This window comes from Equus caballus, chromosome 24, assembly GCF_041296265.1.
Source record: "Equus caballus isolate H_3958 breed thoroughbred chromosome 24, TB-T2T, whole genome shotgun sequence".
Lineage (NCBI taxonomy): Eukaryota > Metazoa > Chordata > Mammalia > Perissodactyla > Equidae > Equus > Equus caballus.
Window position 1 is genome coordinate 58,940,744 of NC_091707.1, and position 11,526 is coordinate 58,952,269.

At 55.4% G+C, this 11,526-nt stretch overlaps 1 protein-coding gene and 1 long non-coding RNA gene across 2 annotated transcripts; one reads left to right on the plus strand and one right to left on the minus strand.

Annotated features, from left to right (window-relative positions):
- Nucleotides 1-1,364: 1,364 nt before the first annotated feature.
- LOC138920539 (uncharacterized) lies at nt 1,365-4,908 on the minus strand. Its single transcript, XR_011431906.1, has 3 exons — nt 4,406-4,908; nt 2,335-2,427; nt 1,365-2,067 (listed from the first exon to the last, which is right to left on the minus strand). It is a non-coding gene; the product is annotated as an uncharacterized lncRNA (long non-coding RNA).
- A 686-nt stretch (nt 4,909-5,594) lies between these two features.
- On the plus strand, nt 5,595-11,039 carry SIVA1 (SIVA1 apoptosis inducing factor). Its single transcript, XM_023628592.2, has 4 exons — nt 5,595-5,948; nt 7,964-8,158; nt 8,948-9,104; nt 10,846-11,039. The coding sequence occupies exons 1-4, from the start codon at nt 5,831-5,833 to the stop codon at nt 10,901-10,903; spliced, it is 528 nt and encodes a 175-aa protein (XP_023484360.1). The 5' UTR covers nt 5,595-5,830; the 3' UTR covers nt 10,904-11,039.
- The last annotated feature ends 487 nt before the right edge of the window (nt 11,040-11,526 follow it).

Consider the following 11,526-nt stretch of genomic DNA (forward strand, 5'->3'; position numbering starts at 1 on the left):
ATGTTGAGAGAAGAAGCCAGACACAAGAGCGCGTGGAAGTGCAGGATGGGCCTGCACATGTGAGGCTCCAGGACAGCAACGCTGCCCTGCAGGGACAGAAAGCAGAGCAATGGTGGCTTCTGCCAGGGTGGGGAGGGTGACTGGGGCACCCAGGAGTGTGCATTCATCCTAACGGATGGAACTGTACACTTACCCTCTGGGCATCCCACTGGGTGTAAATACAGTTTCACTATAAGGAAATGATGCCCCAGTTTAAAAGTTACTGCAAGTAATACAACCACATTACACAACCTTGGAACAGTTGAGACCCTGTCACTCAAAATTCTAGGACTCTGAGGCTACTTTGACTGAACCCTTTAATGATGCTCTTCCTGCTGGCCTCATCCTCTATGCCTCTGTTGCAGGGGAAAGTGCACTGCACTTCTCGTGGGAAAAGAGAAAGCGTGTTCCTTCCTCAACCTGATAAATAGTCACTTCCAGAATGTCCAATTTCTGAGGTCAAATCATGCCATTCAAATGGCAGATGCTTCGCATGAGCCCAGTTCCTTGCCAGCCAGCTCCCCTGGGCTATCCCCCCCCTCGGCAGGGCAGGTCTCCTCCCTCTGTGCTTCCACAGCCTCTTGCACTTCCCCTTTTGTGACATTTGTCCCACCAGAGGGCAGGGACCCAGGCTCTGTCAACCTAAAACACAGACTCGCCTGTTATTTTATCTCAAAATGAGCTTATGTGGGATAGCCAAAGTAATTGCAATTTGGGATGTGCACACTACGGCAAACCATAGGCAAATCCAGAGAACAAGGCAGGGAGCTGCTTTTATGGAGAAAAAAGGGGAGCAGGGAGGGGCTGTTCTGATGGAAAGGCCATTGGGGGAAAGTAGCAGTTTGGGGCAGCAACTGCTTCTCATTGGCTGAGCTGAAGTGTTTCTCGTTGGCTGAGCTGAGGCGTTTCTCATTGGCTGAGCTGAGGCGTTTCTCATTGGCTGAGCTGAGGCGTTTCTCATTGGCTGAGCTGAGGCGTTTCTCATTGGCTAGGTTATTACCACGAAAGGAGAAAAATCTTCCTCCAGTAGTAAAGTGGTTGTACTTCCAGTGGGAGATGCGAGCATCAGTCTCTTTCTGTTGGGTGTAATTGATGATGTGATAGGGTAGGGGAGTTCCACCTACACCCCGTCTTGACTCCAATTTAGTTAAGGTTTCTTTTAGTAATTTCCACAGCTCTACACAAGGCCACCCCCAAAGGCTTAGCACAGAGTTTGGCACTTGTTATGGGCTGAATTGTTTCCCCCTAAAACTCAAATGTTGAAGTCCCAACTCCCAGGACCTCAAAACAGGACTGTGTTTGAAGACAGGGCCTTAAGGACATAATTAATTTCCCCCCCAGCTTTATTGAGATATAATTGACATATAACATATTGAGATATAATTTTCATATAACATATAATTGACATATAATGTGTACCTTAGTTGTACATTAAGGTGTATAATGTGATGATTTGATACACATATATTGGGAAATGTGTTTTTTTTTAAAGATTGGCACCTGAGCTAACATCTGTTGCAAATCTCTTTTTTTTCCTTCTTCTTCTTCTTCTCCCCAGAGCTCCCCAGGACACAGTTGTATATTCTATTGCAGGTCCTTCCACTTGTGCTATGTGGGACACTGCCTCAGCATGGCCTGATGAGCAGTGCTAGGTCTGTACCCAGGATCTGAAGCTGTGAAACCCTGGGCCAGCCTTGTGAAATGTTTACCACAGTAAGGTTAGTTAATACTTCCTTCTCACATAATTACCCTTTTGGTGTTGCTGTTGTTATGGTGAGAACACTTAAGATCTACTCTCTGGGGCTGGCCCGGTGGCACAGTGGTTAAGTTCGCACTTTCTGCTTCGGTAGCCTGGGGTTCACTGGTTTGGATCCCTGGTGTGGACATGGCACCACTTGGCACGCCATGCTGTGGTAGGCATCCCACATATAAAGTAGAGGAAGATGGGCACAGATGTCAGCTCAGGGCCAGTCTTCCTCAGCAAAAAGAGGAGGATTGGCAGCAGATGTTAGCTCAGGGCTAATCTTCCTAAAAAAAAAAACAAAAATCTATCTCTTAGCAACTTTCAAGTACACAATGTGATATTGTTAACTATAGTCACCATGCTGTACATTAAATCCCTGAAAATTATCCATCTTATAAGTGGAAGTTTATACCCCTTGACCAACATCCCCATTTCCTCCACCCCCCAGCCCCTGGCAACTACCCTTCTACTCCGTTTCTATGAGTTCCATGATTTTAGATTCCACATATAAGTGAAGTCATACAGTATTTGTCTTTCTCTGTCTGACTTACATCACTTAGTATAGTGTCCTCCAGGCTCATTGCAAATGGCAGGATGTCTTTTTTTATGGCTGAATAATATTCCATTGTATACATATTGTCAACCTGAAAAACAAAGCAGCCAGCTATTTTATCAGTAAAATGAGTTTATTCAGGAATAGCCAAAGAATTGCAATTTGGGATATGCATGCTATGGCAGACCATGGGCAAATCCAACAATCAAAGGAGAGGAACATTATCTTATAGGGAAAAAGGAGGAAATTGGGAGGGGTTGTTTTGAAGGAAAGTCCATTGGAGAAAAGCAAGAGTTCAGGATGGTGATGGTTACTCGTTGGCTGAGTTGCTGGGGTCACTGATTTCTGCTTGTGACGCAATGTACATTTCTTCCAGTAATTGATGATTCTTTCCTCTAGAGGACTTCTGTTGGGGCCTGTAATTGATCATTTTCCTTTCCTATAATTGACCAAGAGTGGTACTGCATAGGAGATCCCTCTTCTGGCTTCCTGACTCCATTTTAAATGAGGTTTACCTTTTCACAATATATATATGATAACGAATTCTTAATCTCAGGTCTGTGTGCTGGATGCCCAGTAAGCCAATCAGTGAGACACCAGTGCTTGGAGATGGAGAAAGGTTTATCAGAATTGGCCAAAACGAGAAAGCAGGAGAACAGGTTCTCTCAGATTCAGTTTAACAAAAGAAGGAAGCAGGGCTCCTTTTAGGGCTGAGGAGCTTGGGAGGTGGAGTTTTTGGGAAACAAAGGGGAAGTCCTTGTTTCTTTCACTTCACATAAGACCTTAAGCTACTAAACTTCTTGGCACCAGTGGCAGCTGGGGTCAGGTCATCTGGTGCTCATAACTTCCTTAAAGGCATTCCTTTTCTTCTTCAAAACGAGCTGATAAATCTTTGTGCCCACTGAGTCACCCCTCAGGTTAAACAAGAAAACAGCAAATTAACAAGCTGTAACAATGTGTGGGCTGCGAAGAAAGCATTTGGGCTCAACAAATACATCTAACAGGGATTGAGGTTATTTATCTAGGATTTTCATGAGAACGAACTTCTTTTCATCTGTGGCTGTGTTGGGAACAAGGTCAAAGGGTAACCATGTTCTTATGGAATATTTACAGTAACCCTCAGGTACCCAGCTTCATATACACCACATCTTCTTTACCCATTCATCTGTCAATGGACACTTAGGTTGTTCCCATGTCTTGGCTATTGTGAATAGTGCTGCACTGAAGAAGGGGTGCAGATATTGCTTCTAGACCCTTATTTCACTCCCTTCATAAACTCAGAGGTGGGAGTGCTGGATCACATGGTAGTTCTATTTTCAATTTTTTGAGTAACCAGGAGATAAGTTTTAAAGAGGTCGTATGGGTGGGCTTTAATCCAATCTGATGGTGTCCTTATAAGAAGAGGATATGAGGACACAGACACGCACAGAGGTACGACCATGTGAGGACACAGGGAGAAGACGGTGTCTGCACGCCCAGGAAGAGAGGCCTCGGGAGGAATCAGCCCTGCCAACACCCTGACCTCGGACCTCCAGCCTCCAGGACAAGGAGAGAAGGTGGATGTAAGCCGTCCTGTCCGGGCGCTTTGTTGTGGCGGCCCTCGAAAACTCCTACAACACTTAGTGGACCCGCCACACCTATTTCTTAAACTGAAATTAGATCGGAATGAGAGAGCTGACAAGATTCTCTTTTAATGTTTTGCATCTATTTGCTGTGTCTTAAAAGATCCTAAGGCATTCTCAAATCTGAACACAAATCTTAAATAATTCCCAGACCTGTAAGACTAAAAGACTCCCAGGCATTCATCGATTTCTGGGACAAAACCAACAAGTGTGTGTTTCGGCACAACTGACTCTAGAACCGCACACCCTTCCAGTCGTTTTCTAACAGCTAGATCTTAAGTCAGCACGAGGGAGGCCATCTTAGGGAAAGGAAGCAACATTGTAACTGTACAAGACCCTGACTCACTTGTCTCTGTGGATACATTCTAGCCTGCGCGGAGCCTAGATGATCAAGCACCTCTCACTTTTACAAAATACGTGATCTCTAGTTCTACGACTCTTGCTTACCTATATCTGCCAGCTGTGATAAGACGACAACTTTGTCCCCTGAGTTCCCCAGGAACGTGACGCCCTCCAGAAATAAAATTCTGCGTTGGTACCCGTCACGAATGACAGAAGGAAGAGATCCCTAAACCCCTCCTTCCCCGCCCCTCTCCCCTGTGTAACCGCCTCAAGATGCTGTACGCTTTTAAGATGGTTGTTTAGGACACTAGTCCAGCATCTTGCGATTATGCTAGCTAATCCTATAAACTTTTCCTTTCTGAACCACTGGCTTGTTTGCAATTGATTGGCACCTGATTGCAGCGAGCACAACCAGCCCCTATTTGCTCCGTTACAGTTCGCCTAGAACAGAACAAGCACGATCGTGCGGGCGACGCGGCAACGAGACCCTGCGGAGCCCCTGGCGGCCTGGCCCCCGGGAGGAGGGCGGGGCGCGCGGGGCAAAGGGCGGCCCTGCCCGCGCGCGGGGCCACCGAGCACGTCCCCGGCCGGGACGAGGCGTCATGTGTGACGTGGACTCCGTGTGCGACGCGGTGTCGTGACGTGGACGTCACGTGTGACGTGGTGTGTAAGAGCGAGGCATCCAGCCTTCGTCTCGGGAAGCGCAGGGGACAGAGGAGCAGGCTGAACGGCAGCGGCGGGCTGGGGCCGCGTCCGCCTGGTCGGCGGGAGCCCGGGGTGGGACGCGGGACGGCGGCCGGACCGCAGGAACCGGCTGTAAAGAGCACTTCCGGGCCACCGAGGCAGCGCTCATACGTCACCCTCCACTTCCGGGAGGGCTGGGAATCCCTCCCAATTAAAAGTTAGGAAAAAGTGAATCATCCTCGAACTTTGGTGACTTAAACGAGGAGATATAACCAGTTTCTATACTTGTTTAGGGGCCGAAAAAACCAGGGGAGACACCCCGCGTCCCCCTGCGCCGCCGCGCCGACTTCCTAATCGACGTCGCCCTCGGCCTTTCCCTCCCCGCCAAGCTCCGCCCCCGTCTTCGCCTCTGGCCAATCTCGCACCGCGCCACGCGCGAATCCCGCCCCCGCCCGCGGCCTTTCCCGCGCCTCCGAGTCCCGCCCCCCAGTGCACAAGCCCCGCCCTTTCCCTCACCGTCGACCTATCCCGCGCCGCCCGCGAGTCCCGACCTCCCACTCGCCCCGCCCCCGACGCGCCGCCTCCGACCCTCGACCTCGCCCCCGGCCTTTCCCGCGCCGCCGAGTCCCGCCCCCGGCGCACGAGCCCCGCCCGCGCTCTCGCCCCCGGCCTATCCTGCGCCACGCCGGCCTCAAGACCCGCCCCCTCCCCTGCTCCCGGCCTACCCCCGCCGCGCGCCGCGCACGAGCCCGCCCCCGACCCCCCGCGGGGCTTGGCGCGCGGCTGTGGCGTCACCAGTGGCGGCGAGGCGCGGCCGCCGAGCTGCGCCGCTCCGGCCCCGCGGCCATGCCCAAGCGGGGCTGCCCCTTCGCGGACGCGGCCCCGCTGCAGCTCAAAGTCCGCGTGGGCCAGAGGGAGCTGAGCCGCGGCGTGTGCGCCGAGCGCTATTCGCGGGAGATCTTCGGTGAGTGCGGCGTTGGGCGTACTCGCCGCGGCGCGGGGCCTGGGCGGGCGGTCTCTGCAGGCCGCGCCCCCGGGAGCCGGGAGGCCTCGGGGCCGGCCGTCCGGCCGGGACTTGGGAGCAGTGAGTGGGGCGTGAATGCGTCCGCACCCACCCGTTCTGGCCACAGGAAGTGCTCCTGCTCCTGGCTCCCCTGGCCCCTTAAACGTGCTGTCTCAGGGCTCTGTCCCGCGGGAGATGCTCGACCTGGTCTAGCCCTGGTCTCATCGGCACTAGGGTCCCTCAGGCCCAGCGAGAGGTCGTGGGGCGGGATGTCCTGGATGGAGTAAGCCGGCAGAAGTACCGGTTCCAAACCTCAGAAGTGTTTGTGGAGCGCGCCCTCCCTGCCAGGCACTGTGGCCGCGCATACACCCTGCCTGGCGGGAGCTCCCCGGTCCAGTGGGGGATCAGCAGGAGAAGGAAGTTTCGGTGGCCATCAGGGCACAACCCCCTGGAGGGCTGTCAGAGGTGTCATGGAGGAACAGAGACTAGCCGAATCCTGCAGTGAGTAGGAGTTAGGCAGAGAGGGAGAGGAAGGGAATTCCAAGCAGAGGGAAGAGAGTATGCAAAGGCCGGGAAGCAGGAGAGTGCGGCAGGACTCAGTGTGGCTGGAACGTCCAGTTCAAGGTGAGATGTGAGGGCACTGAGCTATCGGAGGCCTTCTCATTGGGCTTTCTCATGCATATTTTTAGGGGCGTTGATATTATTGATGATCATTTGGGGGTGATTAATACCCTGGGGCAGGTACAAAGGGGAGTTTACTTACCTAGTGCTTGGGGGCATTAGTTTCGTACCCACAGAGCACTTAGAAAAGGACCTGGGTGTTTGTAATTGAGTGGGGCTGCTGTGCTTTAGGCATGTGGGGAAGAACCCAGCCTCTGGAGGCCCCGGTTCTCTTTCTCCTGCTGCTCCCCCCATCAGATAAAAAAGAGTGGAGCCGTGGGGACTGTGGCCTGACTGCAAGTGTGTGCCCTGTCAGGATGTGCAAAGCGTGTAAACACGGAGCAGGCAGAAAGAAGAGTTACAAACAAGCGGGGACTCAGTCAGTCTAGCTTTTCACCCTCTCCGTTAACCACACCATCCTGGGGTGTTTGCAGAGGGTTGTCACTCCAAGCCCTAACCCTGACCTCTTTACTTTGAATGGACCACAGGCCCTTAAAGACAAGCATTAGCCTCACCATGTGACGCTCCCCCCATTCCCATCCCATCATAATTGGGGGGGGGGGGCGGAAGGAGCTGGGTGTGGCAGGGCTGTCGTCAGCCACTCGGTTTGAGTTACCTGATAACTATCATGTAGAGCCAGCAGCTTCTAAGATGTGCACCCGGGCTCTGTTGGGACAAGGCAGAAAACCACGAACAAAGCATTTCTGGGGCTGGCACCCGGCTTTGGATCTTGTGAAAGCCCCTGCATGACTGACATGTAGTCCGGTGGAAAGCCACCGCTCCTGATGCTGAGCAGCCACTTCAGCTCCAGGGGTTGGGGGTGTCCAAGGCCCACAGAGGTCTGGAAAGTTCTGGGATACCTTTATCAGGAGCTGGGTGCTGCCTTGTCTTTTGCCAGTAGCTCTGCAGGAGAGGAAGGGGGTGCACATGGCCTGGAGTCACAGACCCAGCTCTAAGCTGCCTCCGGCTGTGAAGTAGTGCCAGCTTGCCGGGTGCTGGGGAGGAGACGAACAACAGTGAGGTGAGGCCACTCGTCCACAGAGCCGTGTGGAAAAGGAGCAGAGTGACAGGAGAGGGAGCCCAGGTGGGGCTGCAGGGTCCAGGAGCTTCCTGCAGGAGGTGGCAGCTGAGCTCGGGTAAGGAAGGGTGGGAGGGCAGAGTGGGATTCAGCTGGCCAAGGAGCAGCCTAGGCCGGGGTGACAGAATCACAGAGCACAAAAGAGGCCTCACCATGCCCGGCTTGCAGGATGAGCTGGCTGCGCAAGGGCTTCCACTCTGCAAAAGTGTAAACGGGAGGAATGATTTGTCTTCCCCAGAGAAGACCAAGCAACTCCTTTTTCGAGGGGCCCAGGCCTACATGGACCACGCGTGGGAGGAAGACTGCGCTATCGTTGACCTGCCAGAGTCCCCAAAGCCCAGCCCCACGGAGGCCTCTCGGGCAGCACGTGGACAGATGCTAATCGGCCCGGATGGCCGGCTGACCAGGAGCCGGGCCCAGGCCGCCGAAGCCGGTGAGTGAGGTCCGCAGCAGACCTTGGAGCTGTGTGCCCAGGATGTGGCAGCAAGTACGGTTCCCTCCATCTGTGACACTGTCTGCCCAGGGGCTTTTCCTCCCCTGGCAAGCGGGAGCCAGGCCAACACCAGAAGGCTCCTGACAGTGGGAGGCTCTGCCCCTACCACCATCCAAGTCTGGGAGTTGTGAAACAGCTTCTATCTGTTGGGTCAGAAAAGGAAAACAAACCCACCTGGGGCTCCCGCCTGCTCACCACCTGCAGCTCCCCCCCCAGAGTCCCGTCCAGGTGGGATCAACCCGATTAGGTCCCTATGCAGTGTAGTCAGCTCTGTTGCTGGTTAAAAACCACAGTCTCCGGGCCAGCCCCCTGGTCTGGGCAGGGCCCAGGAACCTCGTTAACTGGTGATGCAGGGGCCACAGTTTGAGACACAGATGCTAGACACACAGGGGAAGGCCATGAGGGCTCTGGTGCAAGCCGTCGGGGGCCGAGCTGATCCTTCCAGTCCGACAGCTCGGTGGCGGGAGGTGTAGGTAGCAGTGATGGAGGAGCGCTCAACTGGAGTGAGTCACAGAAACCCTGGTCATGTACTCCGTGGGCACCTGGGACCTCTCCCGACTCAGGTCTGTTTGCTATCCTTGCTCACAGGCTGTTCTGAGGACCCAGTGGTCCATCAGGTGGGGGAGGTGGCTCAGCCCTCTGTCCTCAGGTCAGGGAGGCGGTGGTCCTGCAGCACCCAGCATTTCGAGTCCCCTTCCGGGCCTGACAGGTGGCGTTTCTTCCTGCCAGACCCGTCTGGGGCAGCATCCGGAGCCTGCTCCTCGTGCGTGCGAGCCGTGGACGGGAAGGCGGCATGTGGCCAGTGTGAGCGTGCCCTCTGCAGGCTGTGCGTGCGCAGTTGCGGCGGCTGTGGGGCCGTGGTCTGCGCCGTGTGTGGCCTCGTGGAGTAAGTACTGGGCTGCTGGGGCTGGGTTGGGGGCCAGGCAGTTGGGAGAGTGGGCCCATTCTGGCATGGCCTATGGGGCGTGGTGATGGCGGTGAATGCCTCACCCAACTTGAAGCTCTTTTGAAGTCTGTCATCCTTTCTAAAGGAGATCTGGATCTCGCAGGTTGCCAGCTCTGTGCCGGATTGTGGTCTTCTATCTTAAGCCATTCGTGGTATGGTCCTTTAGGCCCTCACATTAGGACCGTCTCCCGTGGGTTTCCTCCGTTGGTGCCCGTGGCAGCCGCACCCCATCTCTGGGAGTCTGGCAGGGTACGGGCTGTCTAGAGCAGGAAAGCCAGTGTTTGTCAGCCTGTCCTGTGAGTGTGTGCCTGGATCCCGTCCCTACTCGTGAGGTGTCGGGCAGCGGCCGCAGCCAGTGGCCAGTCTTGGCTGACAGGTGGGACAGGCAGTGCCCTGTAAGAAAGGCGAGTGCCCCAGACAGACTCGGAGCTGGTTCCGTAGACCCCAAACTACCTGAGTCCCCGCGGTCTTTCAAACCGAGCACAGGAAGTTGAGAAGGCCCGTTAGGTGGGCGGTGGCAGGGCCTGGCAGGGGGACACGGGCCTGGGGAAGTCTCGCGCCACCCAGCTCGGGGCTCATGTGTTGGCGGGTTATGAATGTGGAATTCTTCTTTCGTCTTCACCAGCTTCATCCTTCTCTTCCTGTTTCTGTGTGAGCTGAATAGGGCAGGGGCTTCCCAGTGCCCACGGCCTTCTTGCGTGGGGGCGGGACGGAGGGGGTGAGAGGCGGCACCCTCCTCCCGCTGGCCCCACGCTGGAAGCTTGGAACCTTCCTCCTGCCCCACACAGGTCTTCACAGGACTTTCCACACGGTTTTCTCCTACCTCTGCTGCTTGCTTCCTTCTCCCCAGCTACCCACAGAATTCACACTGATGTGGCTGCACCCAGGGCCCGGGGCTCTCCGCCCGTTGTGCAAACCCACGGCCTACTCCACTGTAGTGGTCACAGGCCTCCTGCCCTCTCCTGGTGCGCTCGGGGCTGTGTGCTGAGCCGCGGTCGAGAGCTGGGCTTGTCACGGGGCCTGCAGGCAGGTGCCACAGCTGCAACCCGCTGCGGACGCAGCTCAGACGGAACGTCCCGCCTCATGTCTCCTGTAGCATCACCAGTTTCCGGTCCTTTCAGGATCTCTGACAGGTTTCCCTGCGACTTGTTGAATTTCCTCGTCCTTATCTATGTGACATGCTTCCACTGGAACCATCGTGATCCAGTAAATCCTAACTGGACACCTGGGAGGGTTCTAGGGGCTTCCGTCTGATTTAAAACCTGGGTTGGGCCCCAGACGAGCTCTTCAGCTGTCGCTGTCAGCCCAGGCTGCTCTGACACACCCACCGCTTGGCGGCTTCAGCCATAGACAGTTCTCAGCTCCCAGACCGCGGCGTCTTGGGGCTGGCTCCTCTTTGCCATGAGGCGGGACCTCCTGTGGGCCTTCTCCCCATGGCCTCACCACCTTCCCTCTGTGGGCTTTTCCTCCTCCTGTGGCCTTCTTCTTCTGAGGACCTGGCCCTGTGGGGTCAGGGCCCACCCTGCTACAGTGTGACCTTGTCCTGACTCGTTAGACATGTAGCCAGTGGCCCTGCTGCCACATGAGGTCCTTACGTCAGGGTAGCACCTCAGCATAGACACTGGGGGCACACTCCTCAGCCTAACAGCAGCTCTTCTCTGTCCTCCCTGTGATGTCGCAGCTGTGGTGCCGTTCACGAGAAGGTGCTGTGTGCCAGCTGTGCCATGTTCGAAGCCTGAGCCTGCGCGTGCGTGAATGGCAGCCCCGCCTGGACGGCTGCGCCTGTGTCAACGTGGAGAAGCCGGGGAGCGGCCTTTCGTTTTATATTTTGTACTCCTGAGGACAGAAGTGAATAAACCCTTTATATTTGGACAAGAGGACTCGCTTGGTAACAGGTCCAAGGGTGTCGCCTCCTGGAGCGCGTGACCGCCGGGTGCGGTGGTGTGCGGGCCTCTGTGCCGGCTCTCACACGTGGCGGCTCAGTTAGTGCCCACCAAGCTCCATGTGAGGTTCATGCCCATCACCCCATCTCACAGACGGGAAAGCTGCAGCCAGGTGGGCTGCTTACCGTGACCAGCCAGTGATGGTAGGACGGATGTGAAGCCAGGTCCTCTGAGCCCACAGTGCAGAACCATTGTGCCAGCACACCTCGGGAAAAGGGCTGATGTCCCCAAGGTGCCACTGTAACACCCCCATGTGGGTGTCCGCTCGCTTTTCTGGATGTATGTGTGAAGGGGGACCTGGGTGACCTGACAGTCCCTGTCCTCCAGGAGCATTGCCCATGGGGGTCATGTCCTCTCTCGTTTTGGGACAGTGCAGTTTGTGAGGCCTGAAGGGAGAGGAGTTGAGAGAGGTGGTGGGG